This window comes from Rhinopithecus roxellana, chromosome 8 (assembly GCF_007565055.1).
Source record: "Rhinopithecus roxellana isolate Shanxi Qingling chromosome 8, ASM756505v1, whole genome shotgun sequence".
Lineage (NCBI taxonomy): Eukaryota > Metazoa > Chordata > Mammalia > Primates > Cercopithecidae > Rhinopithecus > Rhinopithecus roxellana.
The window spans coordinates 3,572,937-3,593,217 of NC_044556.1; the positions used below are offsets into that span (position 1 = coordinate 3,572,937).

The window sequence follows — 20,281 nt, forward strand, 5'->3', positions numbered from 1 at the left end:
TCTGAAGGTAACAAATAGAGCTAAAAAGCTTGGTGCAATAGGATGTCCATCCTAGCAGAATTTACAATGGGGATGAACACAACACAACTCAAAGGCCTCAGTGGGGGTGGGGTGGGGTTTAACATCAACTCTGGCATGATGAAATCTCATGAAGCTGTTTAAAAGCATGTTTTTCTTTTTCAGGCCAGGCATGATGGCTCAACGCCTGTAATATCAGCCCTTTGGAAAGCTGAGGCGGAAAGATCACTTGAGGCCAGGAGTTCGAGTCCAGCCTGGCCAACATGGCAATACCCCGTCTCTACTAAAAATACAAAAAAATTAGCCAGGCTTGGTGGCGCACACCTGTAAACCCAGCGTCTCCTGAAGCTGAGGCATGAGAATTGCTTGAACCCTGGAGACAGAAGTTGCAGTGAGCTGAGATCATGCCACTGCACTCCAGCCTGGGTGACAGAGCAACTGTCTCCCAAAAAAAAAAAAAGAAAAAGAAAAAAGAAACAAGCATGTAAAAGCATTTTTTGATTTTTCAGTAAGCACCTATTACATTTATAATAAGAAATAATTTCTCATTTTCAAAAGGAATAGGGGACAGAAGTCATTAGAAATGTTGACAATTTAGGGGTAATGCAGCTAATAAGAAAAGATGCTAAGGCCGGGTGCGGTGGCTCACGCCTGTAATCCCAGCACTTTGGGAGGCCGAGGCAGCCAGATCATAAGGTCAGGAGATCAAGACCATCCTGGCTAACACGGTGAAACCTTGTCTCTACTAAAAATACAAAAAAAAAAAAAAAGTTAGCCGGGCATGGCGGTGGGCACCTGTAGTCCCAGCTACTCGGGAGGCTGAGGCAGAAGAATGGCATGAACCCAGGAGGCAGAGCTTGCAGCGAGCCGAGATCCCGCCACTGCACTCCAGCCTGGGCGACAGAGTAAGACTGGATCTCAAAAAACAAACAAACAAACAAACAAAACAAAAAGAAAAGATGCTAAACCACTAAAACTTAGGTTTTGAAAAATAGTGACGTGGTAGAATACACAATGGTACTGATTTTTTTTTTTTTTTTTTTTTTTGAGACGGAGTCTGGCTCTGTCACCCAGGCTGGAGTGCAGAGGCACGATCTCAACTCACTGCAACCTCCGCCTCCTGGGTTCAAGCGATTCTCCTGCTTCAGCCTCCTGAGTAGCTGGGATTACAGGCGTGAGCCTCCACGCCCGGCTAATTTTGTATTTTTAGTAGAGACGGGGTTTCACCATGTTGGTCAGGCTGGTCTTGAACTCCTGACCTCATGATCTGCCTGCCTCAGCCTCCCAAAGTGCTGGGATTATAGGTGTGAGCCACTGCACCCTGCAGTATTAAATTTTAAAAGCAGCATCCCTAAGTGTCTATACCATAAATTCCAGTAAAAATAAAATATGTGCATGAATAAGTAAGGGAAAATGCAACAAAAGTTAATGGTAGTTATTTCAGTGGCAGAATTGTAATAATTTTTATTTCCACCCCGACTTCATGCTAATTTTGTATTTTTATTATGAATGTGCAGGAGTCTTATAATCAGAAAAATAACCTTTTTAAAACAGTGGACAGATGAGGGACTGTATGTACCAGGCACACTCTCCAAATCATAGAACAACATAATAAGCTGATCGTGAAACTAAGCCCCTGTGCGTCCAGAGTTTGTGAGAGGCAGGCTTGGCCTCCTGAACTTTCATGCTCAAGTGGACTCCAGCCCAAAGAGTGGTGGCAAGGAGGGAGATGTCCTCATGTTACTGTCATGCTGTGGCATGTGACACTACCAAGACTGGGTACCTGGTGGGCCTCTAGCTACCCCTCCACTGAACGAGGACTTCAGAGGGGAAAACCGGTCTCAGAGAAAGTCAAGAACTGGCACATGGGGCCAGAGGAAAGAGGTTTGGGACCAGGTGAGAGGGGAGGAAGGAGCTATCTAGAGAGTCTTAAGGTGGAAAGTGGAGAGCTGGAAATTCACTCAAAAACTACTGGAAACAGTTCTAAGATCTGAGGTAAGCAAAGGTACAGCAGCGGCAGCAGAATCAACTTTAAGATCTGCTTCGAGAAGTGGCTGTGTGTGTGCGCGAGTGTGTGAGAGACAAACCTCTCTCCCTATTCACATTCCTTTAATAATTCATTGTTAATAACCAAACCCAGCCACCAGAGCCGCAAGCACATGTACCAGCTGGGGGACGGCAGTCAGCTCTGACCTGAGAGGCCCAGACTGGAGGGATCTCCAGGAGAGGGAGGGCAGGAAGAGCAGCCATGAGTCTGTACACACAAGGAGCCTGGAGGCCAGGGTTCCTGAGGAGAGGGAGGGAGGGAGGGGAGGAAGAGCCTCAGAGCAAAAGGCAAGCAATCCCAGTGGGCCCAGGACTGATCCCTGCCAACCCCTGCCGCAGGGCATCCACCAGGCTAGCGTGGCAGGGAAGATCTGGCACAGGAAGAGACCCTGTCACGAGTGAGTTTGGCTGCTCCGCAGACCGAGTCTGGAGAAGACATGCTTTGTGGCCAAAAGGGAGGATGTCCCCAAAGATGACTGTCTAGCAGGGACAGTCAAGGAGACCAAGGAAAGGCCTATGAGAGGGTGGGGTTGGGCTGAGCCCACCTAGCAGTAGCCCCTGTAACAAGGTACCCAGCAGGGGCAGGGGTGAAGGAAGGGGCTAAGGGCTGCTCCTTCCCCATTTTCCTGAGAGCTCATTCACATAAAATAAAAATAAATATTTTGAAAAACTGTCTCTTTGAACCCATTAACCCACAGCTTCTCACTTGCCTGCCACACTCCTTCCAGCATTCTGGAAGCTTCCACTGCCCCTCCTCTGTCAGGACTGTCCCCTCATAATGCCCACTCAGAGAGCACACCTGCCACTCTTCCATCTTGGCTCTCTTCCTTCATCACCCCCCTTTCTGATTTTTATACCACCGTGAGTCTTTACATCATCTCAAGTATGGGCCATGGGCTGCTTCCCATCTGAAGGTAATTCAGTATTCAAAATGGGTTTATGGAGCCTATAAAACTATATGCTGGGCAAGAGACAGATGCAAAGGCGGATAAAACACGGTCCCAGCTCCAAGATTCCAACCTAAGAGAAACTACAAAACTGCATGCTAAGTATCACAGGGGAGCAAAATAAACTGGCCCCCAGCTGAGCCCAGGGCCAACTTGCATAGAAACGGGGCCTCACCCAGCAGATCGCTCCCTTCTGCAGCAGACTCTCCAAGGTCCCTGTTTTCCTGACAAGACACGTAAAGGCAAGACTTGCCACCATGGGGATGCACTGCCTCTCCCAGGGTGCACTGAGGAGGCTAACACATGCCTTCTGCCCCATTCACAGGCAAGGTAGCAGAGCTCAGGCTCCCCAGGGGCATTTCTGCAGCCGGAGCGCTTTGTTGAAGAGGAACACAATTCAAGAGGCCTTGCCAAGCCAGGCTGGCATCTGAGTAATTATATTAATGAATCTCTGAGTTACAAAATCTAATATTAGACAGTGGCTTCAGTACCATCATCCTCAGTTACTGTCCCACGTGGCTGGGATCACTCCTGGGCAGCAGCACGGCTTGAACAGACCCTACACGCACGCATGTGTGTGTGTCTGTGTGTGGTGTTTAATTTAAAAGAAATGCATGTACTTGAAACTATGCCCAGAGATCTGTGTGCTGGGCCCACTTTGTAAACCACGATACCATAAATAAGTGAGAGAAATCTGGTCATTGTCCTCAGGGCAGGGGCCTCTGTCTTGGCCATATCTTTTGGGCTGGCAATATCCTGAGGATTATTGCTCCATGGAGCAATGGCCTTTGTGTTTGGAGCCAACACTGTTCCCCACAGAGTGCCCTTTGGCACAGCAGGCAGGACCTTGCATGCAGACCCTTGGGCTCTTCCTCCCCATCCATGCTTATTAACTGCCTCAATCTCAAGTCCAAACTCAGAAGTTGTGCCTGACACACACAAGGGGCAGCCCACAGCCCAGCTGATCCCCTGTCTCTGGCCAAATCTCTGGTGCAGACCAGACCACTGCGCCACCACCACCATCCTGGCCTTCATCTGTGGGCCCTGTCCGAGGCCAGCAGAAACGATGATCCAGTTGGCCACGCTATGCATGTGGTCAAGGCCAGAGGGCGCCAAGTCAACTGCAGCTAGGTAGTAAACTAAACAGGCAATAAAGGCAGGTGAAAAACAGTATCTGCTATGCTTTCATGATTACATTTCACATATGTTGGGCTAAACGGTAACTTCTATAAATGACATGAGAACACTTAGAACCTAGATTTCTGTAAACTCCATGTGCCAGAATAGGATTTGGCTCTCTTCTGCTCCTGCCTCATTTGTTTCATTTGGGAAGCTTCTTTGGGTGGCAGAGTCCAGCCCTGATCACTGGGTCTGGAAAACTGGCTTTTATGGAAGTGAGTTCTTACCCTGGGACTGATACGCTCAGGAAGCCACAGGAGCCGCAGTGGCCTATTCAGGTCTATATGGGAAGACTTGGCCTGAAAGGCAGGGAAAACAGGCAGGTTTTGCCTTTTAGAAACTCTTTGGTAGGCAATAAGGGATAGGTATTTGATGATTTTTCCATTCTTTTTAAAATAACAGATGAAGGATCCACACCAGTACCATACTGCCTGGCAGGGCTTGCTCTCAGCACTGTCTCACTTTGAAACGGCACTGTCTCAAAGGGTCTCTGAACTTTGAGACGGGAAAGACCCTCTCAGAAGCCACACGATTTCCTAGAAAAGGTTTCCAGGCCACAGAACCCTAAACGCAACCAATCAAAGCACAGAAAACAAGAGCTGCAAGAAATTCAGGAAGGCAGCCAAGCAGCCCACTCTGCTAGCAGAGGCAAGAGGCGTCCTAAGGAGAGACCACGCACAGCAGGGTCTGCTTATTCTCCCTCTAAGGCTGGGTTTCTCCACCTCCGCACTTGTGACGTTTGGGGGCGAGATGATTCTTTGTTCCTGGGGACTGTCATATGCACTAGACTCTTCCCACTAGATTCCAATAGCACCCTCCCCCCACAACTGTGACAACGAAAAGTGTTCACAGACATTGCCAAATGTTCCCTGCGGGACAAAATTGCCCTTGGTTGAAAACCACTGTTCTAGGGTGACCAACAATCCTGGTTTGCCGGAGACTGAGGGGTTTCCCAAGGTGAGGGACTGGGAAACTCTGAGCAAACCAGGACGAGCTGGTCATCCAGCCTTCTTCCAATCCCCTCATCTGCCAAAGGCAAATTTCCTCCTCTATGCTCAGGGCTCTGAAGACTAGTTCTTCCCCACCCTATATGAAGCAATCTCCCACACACCTAAAAAGATTATATCCCACCTCATAGTTTCTTCTGGGGCCAGAATACTATCCTTGTCTCCTCTTTCTTCCCCAGGCGCCATCTCTCAGCGCCATTACTTCCACGAGGCTCTCTGAGATCCGCATCAAATTGCTCACATATTTCTTAGATTACTAAGGCTGAAACTGGCCTAATATGTCTGGTAGAGGAAACGGTCATGTCCTGGGGAGGATGTGACCAGGCACAGAAGCAAGTGGCCCCAGAGCCCTGTAGAGGTCACCTGGGAGAGAGAAGGACAGGGAAGACCCTGTAGCTCCCCTCTTCTTCCTGACACACAGCCAAGGCTGGCAGAATCTGCTACACACGGGAAAGGGGACTTGAGACCCCCTAAAGATGAAAGAAAACGGAGTCTACTGCCTTGCTTCCGGTTGGGTCAAATACCCAAGGGCAGACGGCCTGTCTCACCCATTAAGGACTCTGCCCAGGGACCCCACCCTGTTCAGCCCCAGGCTTAGCACCCACCCCCGACTCAAGCTTCCTATCCATTTGCCTCCTCCCTTTAAAGGCCTTTCTTCACTTGGTCCCCCGGGAGCATTCCTGTTACTAAGGAAACAATGATGTCATGTGTCCGGGTGGGGCCGCAGGTCCCTCCTACCACCTCCTAACTAGGTACCATGCCTACTGACGTCACTGCTCAGAAATTTATAGCCCAGCACGGGTATTTATAAGGTGGCTCTGGTGTGACCACATATTTGGTGTGGGGCTGGTGGCTATTTATAGCCAGAGGATATACACTTATTACACCCCCTGTCTGTATTCTGGGCCACCTGTTATATAACTGCCATTACGCAATAACGCCCATTATATAATAATTATGCGCTAATGGGGATATAATCTGCAGGCATAATAAGGACACACTCCCCAAGGGCTATACTCGGCTGGCCTCCTGCAGGTTGCCTCAGGGGATCTCCTGATCGTTCCACACAGCTCCGCCCAGTCCAGAAGAGTCACCAGGTGTCACCCTACTCTCGGCTGTCTGGAGAGCAGCCTTCTCCAGACTGACAGACCCAGCCGCAAAGCCCTCTCTGGATTCCTTCTCCATCTTGTCCGGTTTCTCATTTCCACAGCCCCACCCCTGGCCTGGAGAGGACGCTCTTCTTCCTCTGCCACTCTTCTCTCTGCTGTATCGTTAAGACCGAAACAAACAATTATGATGAAATAAATCCTGGAAGCATGACTGATGCTTCATCCCCTCATTTTAAGAAAGGAAGCCTCCTGGACACCCGGCCAGTTGGCGAAGGGTCTGCTCCATACGAAGGAGTGCCCTTGCCTTCCTAGAAGACTTCGGAAGTTGACTCCAGAGGCCAAGCCAGGTGCAGCCAAGCAGGATACTTCCCAGGGGCCCCTCCCTCCAGCTGCAGCCCCCTCAGCGGGGGTCTCTGGGCAGGCTGAGGCTTAGGCCCTGACTTCTGTGGTCGGAGTTACACCACCAGCAGGAATCCCCGAGAGTTGGATCCTAACCACTCAGACACCAGTACATGCCCTGCTGGTCACTCCTCCCAGGAATGACACACCGCAACTGTCACCTCAGGGAAAAGATGACAGGGACATTGGCTCTGCACTTGGGATGATGCGGGCGAGGGTACAAAAGGCAGGGGGTGGGAAGAGTTAAGACCACAATGGCACTTGACGGAGCCAATTCAATTAGCCCAAACATACCATCTGCTCTTAAAATAGATACCTCTATATTTAAAGGTTACTTGATATATGAATTGATGAAAACAATTCGAAGAACTGACATGGATCTGTGAAGTGAAGCTGTCTCAGGCACAGGACAGTAGTTTGGGGAACTTGTCTGTCTCTCACATTCTCTATTGTTTAAATTTTTACAAAGAATGTGTTTTACTATTATGATTTAAAAAAAAAAAAAAATCAAATCATTTAAAAAGAGTAGTACTAAGACCCAGACAACAGTTCTGGTCTCCGTGTCTCATGCTGTAGAAACAAACGTCTGCTGTTCTTTGGGGTCCGCTATGAGCCTGACAGGATCACCAGTTGCTGCACATGCCTGGGTCAGCCCAGTAGCAGATCCCCTGTCCCGTTCCCCAGATCAGCAGCCCCAGCACACAGAGACCACTACGCAAAAAATCAGAGAGGAATCACTCAGTAGCGGACTTGGAGGCAGGCTTACAGTTCCAGCCAGGGGGAAGTGAAAGGGGAAAGCCCCCAAACTGCTTCAGCCCAGGGCCCTGCTATCCGGAAAAATGAAAACAACACAGGACACACAGGAGCAGATGATGCTCAGAGGTTCAGTCGACATTCAACACAAGGTAAATGAGGACCTAAACTGGCGGTGAGGCAAGAGGTGAACGCAGGTGGCATTCTGTCTGAATCCCTGTTTCTTCCAGACCAGAGGTCCTCAACCGTGCATGATTCTGTTCCAAGGGAACTCTTAGAAATGTCTGGAGATATTTTTGGTTGTCACACCTTGGGTAGGGAGGTGCAACTGATTTCTAGTGGGTCAAGGCCAGAGATTCTGCTAAAACTCTACAATGTCCAGGACAGTCTCCCACGACACAGAATGATCTCACTTGAATGTCAATAGTGCAGCAGTTGGGAAATGCTGCTCGAGGGGAGCTGATATCAACGGTGAGAGGTAAGCCTCTAATTAGCCATGGACACAGAGGAAAATCTAGAGTGGTAAGCCAGCCTCTCCCTGTTCCCAGCTCTAGTCATGCTAGGAGAGTTTTTATATACACAGCCTGAGAGTTTTCCAACTTTAAGAAAAGGGTAAAGGTGAGAGTCAATGTGAAGGAGTGAAAAAGGCAATGAGTAGCAGATTACTGTAAAACTTCCAGCGATCACCTGGTTAATTATGATAATTACATGCATTTTTATTTCAAACTGTGACTCCAAGGACACTCCCAGGAAAAGGGTGTGACAGTGCAAGGATCAGGAATCCCAAGGTCTAGCAGAACCTGCTTGGCCTCACACCTAGACTTCCTGCCCCCTCTACCTGCAAAGGTCAGGTGGGATCCCTCCCCCATGCTCCAGGGAGGTATGAAAAGAAGCAAAGCTGGCTGCAGCAGGGTGACAGCGTTCAGCCAACCTGGCCCCTGTCTATGCTAGACTCAGCCCGTCTATGCTAGCATGCTGCCTCTCGAGGTTGGAGGCAGGAATCCAGGGAGCCATGGCCTGCCAGGAGGGAGAGAGGCCAGTGTCAGGACAGGGCCAGGTGCCCATTCTCTGTTTCCACCCCACGTGCTCAGCCACTGGGGGAGCCCTCGAGCTGAGCCGCAAGCTGGGCTCTCTTCTAGAGCGCGACAGAGACCACAACGATGAAACTGGCTCCAACGGGGACCCATGAGGTTTTCTCTTCTGAGACTCTGCCAAAGCCAGTAATCCTGATGAAATTCAAGGAGCAGCGATGCCCTCAAAATGAGCTTGAGGTACTCAGTGACCTAGAACCCAGCCCCTTCTGCCGGAAACCCATCATGTGACCGGAGTCCCCCGACATCTCTGTATTTCGGGTCCCTCCTCTGTGCAGTAGATATAATAATACCTGCTCTGTCTATATCACTCAACCATTGTGAGGAGGAAATCAGCTCCAGGCACACTGAGAAGGCTCAGTCAGCTGACAAAACAAGCTAATTCCTCACTGTCTTTCAAGGTGCAGGTCAATCAGGTCGTCTTCTAGGAAGCCTCCCTGGTCCCCAGGTCTGGTTTGCTGATTCCTCACTATACACATTATACACGTCACCTGAGTGCATACACACCCAGCCAGGAGCACAGGTTTAAAACTAGAATAAGGGTGAGAATTCTGGCAATTAATACATAGAGAGGACTTAGCCTGGTGGTAAAGCCATAGAGGGCCTTCAATGGAAAAACGGAATTAAAGCAGGTGATAGAGACCAAGGGCATGCCCACAGGGGACAAGAAGTTGTTAGGAGCCTGGACAAACAGGTGCCCCTTAAGTTATTGGGTGTCCCCAAATAACAGCTAATAAGTGCCCTGTACTGGGGTGGTGGTGGCATGCCATGTCATTAGTAAGGCATCAGGAGTGAGAGAAGAACCAAGATGCCCCCTACTGATAGGCCATGGCAGCTGGTGGTGAAACAAGTCACTTGGGAGACAGACCCACAAAGGGCAGCCCCAGAATATTTTTTAAATCCCCAAAGAGCCAGGAAACAAGGTACGAGATACCTACTATAGACAAAGTAAGGAACTCAGGCACCCGGCGGGTAAGGTCCAGTCCAGCCAAACTTCCCCTCCCTAGGCCCTCCGCCTCCTGGGACCCTACTCTAACGCCAACAACCCTTAAACTCAAAAATGTTTAAAATGGCGACGGCGGCCTGCAGGGCCGGGCGTTTGTCGTGCTGTTTTCCACGGTGCCCTTGGTGCCAAGAAAAACCTATCATCAGAAATGCCATCAGCTATATTTATCTATCTCTCAGCCCCCCAGCCTCCTCCTCCCGTCTGCCAACCAGGCCCTGCGAGCCCCCCCTCACCCAGTGGGCACACTTCCCTGTTGCTGATGCCCGTGACCACCTGCCCAAGTCTCGGTCTGTGGCGCTCTCTTCCCAAGCCCTGACAATTAGGCCTCCACACGGGCATGTAAACCAGCAGGCTGCACCTCTTCTTACTGGGATGTAGGGATGTGCCCACATGTGTTAAGGTACGCACCCCAACAGGCACTGGTTTGGGTGCCTCTTGTTCCAAACCTTGGACAAGCGTGGCCTTCCATCTCTCTTCAGCCTCAACTCCCTACTCACCAGGGTCTCAGCAGCACTGACCTGCCCTCAAAGTCCAAAACAAGCTGTGGGCCCAGGTCCTCTGCACACCATTCCCAGGAAGACACCTAGCTGCTCTATAAACCTCTCACTCCCTCTCCCCCATTCTCTGATGTAGAGTGGGAAACCCCAACCTGCATTCTGAAGTATTGAGTCTCCAAGAAGTATGTATGCTAGTAGAATCCCCTTCAAAGGTGAAATCTGGGACAAAAAAGGAAAAATAACAAAGTTCACAACTGTGCAAATCCACAGCTGTGAAGAGTCCTCCTCGAAGGATGCAACACACAGGGGAATGTCATGTGCCAGACACCTCAGACCTTTCCTCTACCCAAGAGGCAGGGCTACCCTTAGGCCTAGCACATAAGATCTGCCCAAAGTGTTTGTAGGGTGAATCAATAACTATATTTAAACCCCTACACCTCCTCCTATCACCCTGGGAGCTCCACCCAACCCCCACTCCTACACTAGCCCTCTCTTCAGAAGGCTGCCGCTCAACTCCGAGCCCCCAACTCAGAAAGGAGTTCCAAGGAGCCAACTCCTCTGAGAATGAAGCAACCCAAATAAAAATTTTAAAACCCAGAAGCTCTTTCTCTCCTGCCCCCCTCCCCCTCCACTGTCAAATGAAAACAAACAAGAAATCAAAGAGGCCTTTTGTGCGAGCACCGCGCGCTGACACGGCTGGGGCCTTTGAAAAGACTTCTGAATCGGACACTGAAGGATAAAATAACTGAAGCGTGGCAGCTCCTGAGACAGAGGGGCGGGGTGGGGTGGGGGCAGGACGGACAGGGCAAAGAGAAAAAGGGGTGAGGAGGGAGTCACCTTCTTCCCTAGGCAGAAAGGGGGACATTCAGCTGTCCCCTCTCTGCTCAGCTGCTACAGGACACCAGAACAGAGGGAGAACGTAGCGCTTACCTCATTACCCCTCCTAACCCACTCTTGCTCTGGCATCCCAGGTCTCTGCAACACTAGAGGGTGGCCAAGAAGGACCTTGCCTCCCACTTCACAGCCCACTGTGAGCTATCCCACAAATAAGGTCCTTTGGGCCTTTCCTCCCCTCCAGCATGGGTCACTGCAGGTTCACGCCTATGCCTATGGGAAGAAGCCTTCTAGAAGATATCACGAGGCCTTTACCCAAAGCCTGCCGGGTACACGCAAGATTGTCTTATTCTTAGAGATCTAGGAACCCCCAGGCCAGGGCCTTACTCACAGTAAGTTGACTAAGTGTGCATTTCATGGATAAAGGGAATTCTACCATGCTTTGGAAGTGCCAAAAAGTAAACCAAGTTCTCAGGAAGTCCTTCTGCACGTCTGGACCCCAGGCCTCCTGCTGCAGAGTAGCCCTGTTTCCTCTGGGTCGGCAATAGAGCACAACTGGTCACCATGCCCATAATTATGGGATCAGGCCTCTAGGTCCCCTCTGGCTTGCTCACAGTCGGTGCTTTGCTCGCTCAAGCTCCGACAAAGGTGACTCTTTTTTCCCCTGCGCCACAGCCTCCAATTCAGTCAGCAGAGCAAGCACTCTACTGAGACACCCCCTGCATGTTGTAGGCAATGGGGGCTCTTGACTGGTTGGCTGGACAGCACTATGAACAAAAGGGACAAGAGCAGGTGGTCAAAGGAGTCTGAGAATGAGACCAAGCCCAAGCGTAAGGATTGGGTCTGCGCATTTCTGTTCTCCTCTTTGGGGTCATGCCCCCCTCTGAGGCCAGCCTGAGCCCCATCATTGTTCCACACCACCCAGACCCAGCACCCCAAGTTGTATTAACAGACACGAATGTCCGAAACAAAGGCGGCCTGGGCCAGCTTCACGGGTGTGCAACCTGCATGCCCCCCACGCTTGGTTAAATGCTCTAACTGATGTCATGCTGTAATTCCTAAAAATTTTGAACAAGGAGCCCCACATTTTCATTTTGCACTGAGCCCTGCACAGTATGTAGCTGGAAGGCCCTGAAAATCATGTAGCCACCATGGCTGGCTAGGATCTGATCATGCTTGGAGTTTCTGTGTTCAATTCTGAACACTCCAGTTTCAGAAATTTTATGAATCAGAGACACCAAAACAAACCAGAGGGCCTCCAGGAGGTGGTGACCAAAATGGCAAGGGCACTAGGAGCCATGTGAAATGTGGGAGGCATTAGGGACTGGTGATATTCAGGCTGGAGAGGAGACAGCTTTCTGGGGAGAAGGGTGGAAGGGAGACATAAATGCCTTTGATATTTCAAATGCTGTCCTGTTACAGAAAAATCAGCTTTCGCCTGGGTCCTCCCTTAAGAGAAAAGAAAGACCAATAAGTAAAGATGACAGAGAGTCACCCTTGGGCTCCCTAAATCATAACAATTGTTCCCAATCACAGCAGCTGCCGTCCTGTTATGTGCCAGTATCTTCACATATTAGCTGGTTTAATCCCTGGAACCATCCTATAAGCTAGACATGGAAGAATGGAAGAATTTTACAACCAAATCTGACCTTTGAATGACAGTGACACCTCTTCCGGGATGTTCTAAAGGGGACCCTACATTCGGTTAAAAGATAATCTGTAGATCCTGCTAATTTTAGGCGTCAGTTCCATGGCCCCACGGTCTTTGTCAGCCCTGGCACCAGATGGCGCTGCCTCAAAGATGCAGACCAGTGGCATTTCTGGGCCTCGAAAAAGGAGGCAATGGATGAGGCGGCACAGGGTCCACGGTGGGGGTGGGCCCAGAGAAAGTGGCGGGTGCTCCTGTGGACCCTCCCACATACTAGCCCCAGAGCCAACAGTTGGGTTGGGCATCCAGCAAAGGCTTGGGGGACCTCGCTGGCACCAGCCCTGTCTTGGCAGTATGGACACAGCTGAACAATGCCTTTCACCACCAAGGAAGGACGTGGATGGGCAGTCCTCCCTCAGACCTGAAAATTAGTGCTTGCTACAAAGCCCCAAGCCCTAAACTAAAGTGCCAAAACCAGGAAGCTCTGATACCTGAGAAGGCAACCCCACAGGTGAAAAAGTTCACTCAGACAAATCTTCAGGGTCTAACCCATTCCCTGCGACAGGTAAGGCCAAGCTCAGCTGTCCCGGGACCTGAAGGAAGGGTGGGAAGGCCGAATCTGCTCTCAGAGCACCACACTCACTGAATCACCCGGAGTAGCGCAGCCTGCAGGGTCCAGCTGAGGAAACCCCACAGGACAAACAACTTGGTTCCTTCAACGACAACAATGACAACTGCCAGAAAAGAAACAAAGACTAAGGAAGAGGGAGAGGAGAAGGACCACCTAGAGATTATGATGAGTCTTTAGAGACTGATCAACCCATCACAATGCAGGACCGACCCTATCTGGATCCTGATTCAAACAAACTATAAAAAAATAATTAAGTGATAATTAGGGAAATGTGAACATTAGCCAGGTTTCTGATGATACTAAAAAAAAAAAATGCTAAATTTTTAATGGGTACAACAGTGGTATTGTGGTTCAGTTTTTCAAGAGTCCTTATCTTTAGAGATGTGCACAAAAACATTTACAGATGAAAAGCTATAATGCCTGGATCTTCTAAATAACTCAGCGTGGGCGGGCAGTTGGGAGGATGGTTGAATTGAGATTGGCCGTGATCTGGCGATTGCTGGCACTAGTGGTGTGTGCACAGGGGTTCCTTCTGTGTGGGAAGCTCTCCATCATTAAAGAGTTTAGATAAAGAAAAGAGCCACCACTCAAATACCTGGACTTTGTGGGGATTCCGCTGCAGGCCCACGGGAGGGATCTGACAGGGAGATGCTGACAGTTCCATTTGCTCAAGTATTTTATTAGTTTTGGATTTTTTTTTTCTTTCCTAGAACCAAGGTTTAGGTGTCAGGAAAGGTCTGAAGGCACTGGTTCACCTTCAGGGTGCTGCAGAAACTTTGGAAATGGTCTAGCAGCAGTTCTAGGCCAGCTCGGCCATCCTTTCTCACACAAGCAGAGGTCTCTTTCCTGGCCGCCCTAGCTAACCCGTCCCCAGACACCTGTTCTGGGATACCCACTTTGAATGGAAGGATATTACCAGGAAATGGATACCCTCCTCCCCAAGGCAGTGCTTTCTGACCCTGCCCTGCTTCAACCTCCCTTCCTAAACACAGACAAACACACAGAGAGACTTCTTCCCAGCAGGAAGGCCAGCCTCATGGCAGGCTTTTGGACCTAGTATTCTGTATTTGGACCCAGTATTCTGGGAGTGGAGTTTTGACGCCAAACACACGTCCTTTAATCCCTCTCAAATGTGTCAACTCTTGAAGCTTCATCTGGGATATAACAAGGGCCCAGCAAGGCCATGGGTGACAATGGCACCTGGGGGCAAAACCACACCCCCACATTTGCCACCACATCAATGTTACTGTCATCAAACCCAGGATCCCCAGCTCAGCCCAGATCTGGCTCTTCAGCCCTGTCTTAAGAGAAGGAAAAACACTTCTTTCAGAGTCCAAAGCCTGTGCCATCCCAGCCCCTGTCCCCAGTTTATCATCCTGGAAGGAAGGAGCAAGTGGCAGCTCTGCTGAGTGTCTGACAGGCATGGGCATGAAGAAAGTGGTACCCACAGATCGATGCTGTTTGGTGGCTCAGCCACAGAAGACATTTTCTAGCAAAGTGGGCCAGCTCAAGGAGGAAGTCATGCCTGTTCTGCTCCATCTCAAGACCACTCAACCCAACTCCAAAGAGGAACAAGTGATACAGCCCACTGGTGGCCCGAGCTGCACCAACTCGCCCCAACTCACTTCAGGAAGGCAAGCTCAAACTAAAGCAATTCCAGTGAGAAAAATCCTACCTTCACTGAAATTATCTGGAGTCTAGGGCCTGAATAATATAAAATACACCCTTAGTTCCCTACTCTGCTTTGGAGAGGAGACTCGGCCTCAGCCCCAGCCCAGAGCAGTGGCCTCGGCTACATGGAATGGGGTATGAATTCGCTCATATTCCTGGGCGAATGATCTCATAAGCTGGCAGGGAGGCATGGGGGGCCTTTCTTCTGGCCAGGAAACGGTCTCCTTCCTCACATACTTTTCATCCTACCTTAGCCCCACGCTGGCAGCAGTCAAGAATTTGGCCTAAAATAAAAGAGGCCAGGGAAACAACTCGGCTACAAGGATCCAGTCAGAGAGCGGGGTTGAAGGAAGCCAGCTCAGAGGAAGACGAATGTTGATTTTCATCTTAGATGCTCTTGAGCCCCTGGTTCTAAAATTGGAAGGTGCAGAATCCCCTTGTGCAGGAGTATCTGATGGCCACACTGGTAAGCTCGGGGCTCCGAGCCTTCTGCAAGCCACCAGCCACCTCCAATACTACCAGGCACACACCCTCCTACTCTGGCTTGCTGTATAGACAGAGAATGAGGGGATAACTTTTTTTTCCCTCTTAGTCTCTTTTCCAAAAAAAAAAAAAAGACAAAAGAAAATATTCAAGATGAAGGGAGGTGGAATGACTGGCACCTGGCCTTCTGCATGACGGGTCACGATGGTCACACAGGGCCGGGTGCAGGCCTAGAAAGATCTACAGAAGTAGGTAGGGACTTGGGGGGTGAGAGTGGTGTCTCCTGCTTCTAACCAGCTACCAAAGCAACCTCTCAGGACAAGAATTCCAATATCACCTTCTCCTCTCCACAGTTCTCCAACATATAAACTCAGGGCACTCTAGTCTAGATTACATTCCTGACGCAGTGCTGAAAGCACCCCCAAACCCGAATTTTATTTCTGGATCCAGTGATATCATTCCTCCCAACTTCCCAAACAGGCAAGGGGGTGACCACAGCCATTGTGAATTGCTTTTCTTTTTTGTGAATGAACAGGAAGGAAGACACAGAGACACACACTCGCGGGAAACAACCTTTGCGAGAGTTGAAGTTAAGCCACATTCTCTCACATTCGCATAAAGAGAGGAAAAAGGGAAATGAAGGGGAAAAAATACTGGAATGGTGGAAAGGAAACACACACACACACACACACACAGAGAAAGGTTTGGTAGCCCTCTCATTACAAGTTGGTTGGGCATAATGTAAACACACTTCTGCCTTGCTTAATCACAGAGTGCCGCCCGTTTAGGTTTCAAAGGCGGCAGTAAATTGGGCGTAGCTGAGTGGAGGCTAAAAATTAACCAGCCATCTCTGTTTCAATTTGTAAGAAAACAAAAGCGGAAAGAAATTATAAAAAGGGAAAGGGTAAGGGAAAAAAAAGGAACAGAGGAGGAGAACTAAACCACCCTAACCCAAAATGCAGGGTAAAACTGGAAAAGCGAAGAGGAGAAGCAGAACTACTTGGAACACAAAAGGAAAAGGAGATTTTACAGAGTTTTTTTTGTTTGTTTGTTTGTTTGTTTGCTTAAGACCTCTTCCACAGCAGCGCTGCTCCCTGCCGTGCTTGTGCCCCGAGAAAGCCTCTCTGCTCCCCAGCAGAGTGCCAGGGCTGTGGGCATCCATCCTGAGGCCTTGCCACTTTAGCTGAAATAAGGAGAAGGGAAAGAGCTCAAGGAATCTCGTGCTTGTTTTCACTCTCTATGAAATCAAATTACTTTCATACTCTCTGACAGCCAAATCCCAGCCAAACAGCTCCCGCCTGAGTATTTAGGCTGCAGAATCTGCCCACTACTGTCTTCTCTCCTCTTTTCTGTTCATTCAGTCTCATATCCCGGGGTTTCACATGCCCCTTCTCTCCACCAAACTCCTGCCCATCCCGCTTGTACCAAACCCAGTTTTTCCTGGGACTGGAGGTGAAGCTGCAGGAAAACTAGTACCTGCTCCTCAATACTTCTTCTGACTCATTTTAATACGAGCAACTATTGGTGTGCTGTTATTGTTGTTCATCTCAAACTCTCACCATCATGGATAATTCTGGGGGCATCATGTCCCCAATCCTAAGACCTGCAGCATCTTTCTGATCAGATAAGTCCTCCAACGATGGAAATGCACAAAGTCAATAACATGGCCAGGGAGCAGAGGAGGAAGAATGGAGCAGGCTAGGGGAGACAGAAGATAGGAAAAAGGAAAAGGGCCCATAGAACGTGTTGCAGGCCAGGCAGGACGGGCATAGACCAGTTAGGCCTCCGGCGAGTTATCGCTTGGAAATTAGAGAACAATAAACAGAACAAATGCCAGCAAGTAAAATAAAATGAGGGGGAAAAATGGTTGAGAACGACCTACCCGGAGTGTGGACAAAGTAAGCCAGATAAAGATCCAGTTCTTTGATTGTGACTCCAATGTGATGTGGCTGGACGCACAGGCCGGGGTTCGAGCACTGAGGCGACTTGTAGAGCCGCTCCCCATCAGTACTTTCCAGGGGGATCCCCTTAAACAAAATCACCATGACCAGGTCCAGCCGCCACACCTTGTCAGCCTGGCGCAGGCAGTCAATCCGCCGGATCTTGCCCTTCTGGTCGGGGTTGGAGAGCACGCAGCAGGGGGGCTTCTTGCCCGTGATGGTCAGCACGAAGTCCTCGCGGAACTCGGGCCGGATGTCCTTGCGCAGCTTGGCCAGCAGCCGGGATGCCCACTTCTGCTTGATCTCGGGCTTCTCGCCCAGCAGCTCGTCCTTCACCGCCCGCTCCTCGTCCTTCGACATCCGCTTTTCATGCTTCTTGAAGTACTTGCGCTTCCGCGCCTGCAGGTTGAACCAGGTGTAGGAGAAAGCGCGGACGTGAGGCAGCAGTGCCTCGATGAACGGGTGGAACTCATCCTGCAGGCGGCAAGCCGGGAGCATGCGGGGCGAGGGAGGACGGGAGGAGGGGAAGACGGGATGAGGGGGAAAGAGAGAAGGAGAAAAGCAGCGTTAGAAGGGGGGGCACAAGGAAAACCGCCTTCTCCTCCTCCTCCCTCCCCCCAACAATTTTCTCTTGCAATTGTTCTACAAAAGTGTGGTTTGAAGCCACCACCAGCTTCGCCAGCCACTTGCTCCCATCTCAGCCTCAGCAGCCAGACAGAGGCACCGGGAGCCTGTACACACACCTATTCTCTCTCTCTCTCCCTCACTCACTCACACACACGCGCACAGACAACGTTGCCGTCCACACACACACGCTGCTGGTATCCCCGCCAGGCTCTGTCGCGCCCATGACATCTCCATGTTCTATCGCAGCCGTGAACTCCTGTCAGCTCGCCCCGGCGCAATGTCCGTCTGCACAGACGCCCGTGGACGCACACGCGGGGGCGTGCGGGGCCGCCTCTGGTCCCCGACACCGGTCGATTTTTGGCCGCCCCCAAGAAGAGAGAAAATGACATCCACGAGCAAGCGAGTGAGGAAACAGATCAGGCTTCCCTCTCCCCAGGCTGTTTTCATTTTCTTTTCTCCTGATCCAGTTGGAACATCCACCCCAGCATTTTTTAATCAGACCTAAATCCTAAATATGTGATTTCAGCTTTGTTATCGACACCAATACTAATGTTAATCACAGTAATAATGAACAAAACACTTCTTGTTAGCACAAATAAGGTGCTTGTCTCGGCCACATTAGGGTTAAAAGCTACGTGGGTCTTCCTGCGACCCCTTCCCCAGCCTCCCACAACCCCTTTACCCTCTTTCCCACTCAGTCAGGTGACAGAAGGATGGGCTCTCTCGGTTTTGTTTGTTTGTTTTTTTTTTTTTTTTTTGGTTGTTTGCTTGTTTGAAGTTTAAATAATAATTGATTTCTGTTTACAAAAATAAAACTGGAAAAAATTAAATAATTACCATTGATCTGAAGCACCCGGCAAAGCCCAACGCCCGATTCTGAGATTCTGGACTCAACAGAGTTGTGAGTTGGGGGCGGGTGGGGGGAGGGGGGAGGAGGAGGAGCAGGGGAGGAAGGTAAATGTTTTAAAGGGGGTTATTATTGGTGTTCTGGGGAATAGGGGCTGGGCTTGGGTGGATTCTCAAACCCTTCCCCCTTCTCCCCCCCCCATGCTCCATTGCACAGAAGGGGGAAATTAATATTTTTTTTTAAAGGAGCAAAAAGAAAGAAAGGTCAGGCATAGCAAGCAGAGAGAGGGAGCGAGCCGGTTGCCACACACGCCAGGTAAACAAAAGCCAACAAATTTTTTTTCAATTTCTTCCCCTGTGCATCCTCTTCCAGTTAAAAAAAAAAAAAAGAAAAAAATGCAAAATTTAAAAATCAAAACCAGCCTCCCACCATCTCCCCGCAACCAACAACGCACCCCACCCCACCCCCGTGCAAAACAAAAACAAAAACAAAACCCAGGAGGGAAAAAGCGGCAGCTGAAGAAAAAGGCTTTCGGCTTTGGCAGCGGCACAGGGGTGTAAACTTCGAGCTGCCTGATCGGAGGAAAAGGGGGAGCTCGCAGATTCCCGGGGAAGAGGACGAGTTCTGACCGGCTGCAGACCGTTGCTGGCAGACGCGTGCAAAAGAGAGAGAGGGAGCGAGGGAGGGAGGAAAGGAAGAAGGGGGGGAGGGAGAGATCGAGGATCGAGGGAGGACGTGGATGGGATGGGGCGTGTGTGTGTGAGTGTGCGCGTGTGTGTGCGCACTGGTTGGGTTTTGGGGTTTTTTTTTTTTTTTTTTTTTTTGCTCCTTTTCTCTCTCTCAAACTCCCTCTCTCTCTCTCTCCTTTCAGGCTCAATCCCCATCCATTTGCTTGTGCCAAGCCAGTAAAAAGGGGGGGGGGGGGAGAAAGAGACAGAGAGAGAGAGAGAGAGAGAGAGAGAGAGAGAGAGAGAAGGATCCACCTATTTGGCAAAGAGACATCCACGAGCAGCCAATGGCTGCGTCTAAGGGGAGGAGGGAACCGGGCGAGCCGGGAGGGTGGGGAGAGCCCCCGGCAGTTGGAGACCAAAAACAATTTGCCCAATCGACAAGTTCACGTCTAATGAACAAGCAAAGTCCAGCAGTTATGAATTTTTCATTCCAGGCTCCCACTCGGGTCCATTTGGCAGCAGCCACCCAGCAAATCTGGGGGGGGGGGTGGGGCAGTGGGGGGGGACTGAGATTGTGGAAGACTCGAAATTTGTTTTAAGCCTGAAAAAATAAATAAATAAAGGCCTGACTCTGGGCAGGCTGGCGGGCGGGAGCCCCAGAAGGCCTTGGGGAAGCAGCTGCGCCTTCTCTCTGTGTTTTGGTTTCAGTCTTTCTCTCGGGCCTGCATACTCTCTCTTTTTCTGTTTCTATCTCTTTCTTTCTTTCTTTCTTTCTTTCTTTCTTTCTTTCTTTCTTTCTTTCTTTCTTTCTTCCTATGGAGCACACAGGGGCGAGTGGAAGTTTTCCTCCCCGGCCACATACACATGAGCCTGCGGT

The 20,281-nt window shown here is 50.1% G+C and overlaps 1 protein-coding gene across 8 annotated transcripts in view; it reads right to left on the reverse strand.

Annotated features, from left to right (window-relative positions):
• NFIX (nuclear factor I X) overlaps positions 1 to 20,281 on the reverse strand; it is a 103,245-nt gene that overhangs the window by 55,284 nt on the left and 27,680 nt on the right. For 5 of the 8 annotated variants that reach the window (XM_030936968.1, XM_030936966.1, XM_030936962.1 and 2 more), the window contains exon 2: positions 17,202 to 17,733. In XM_030936968.1, the coding sequence (XP_030792828.1) occupies positions 17,202 to 17,733 (532 nt within the window). Of the gene's footprint in view, positions 1 to 17,201; positions 17,758 to 18,723; positions 18,783 to 20,281 lie in introns of those variants that run through there. The other 3 variants (XM_030936967.1, XM_030936963.1, XM_010361615.2) reach the window with 2 other exon arrangements.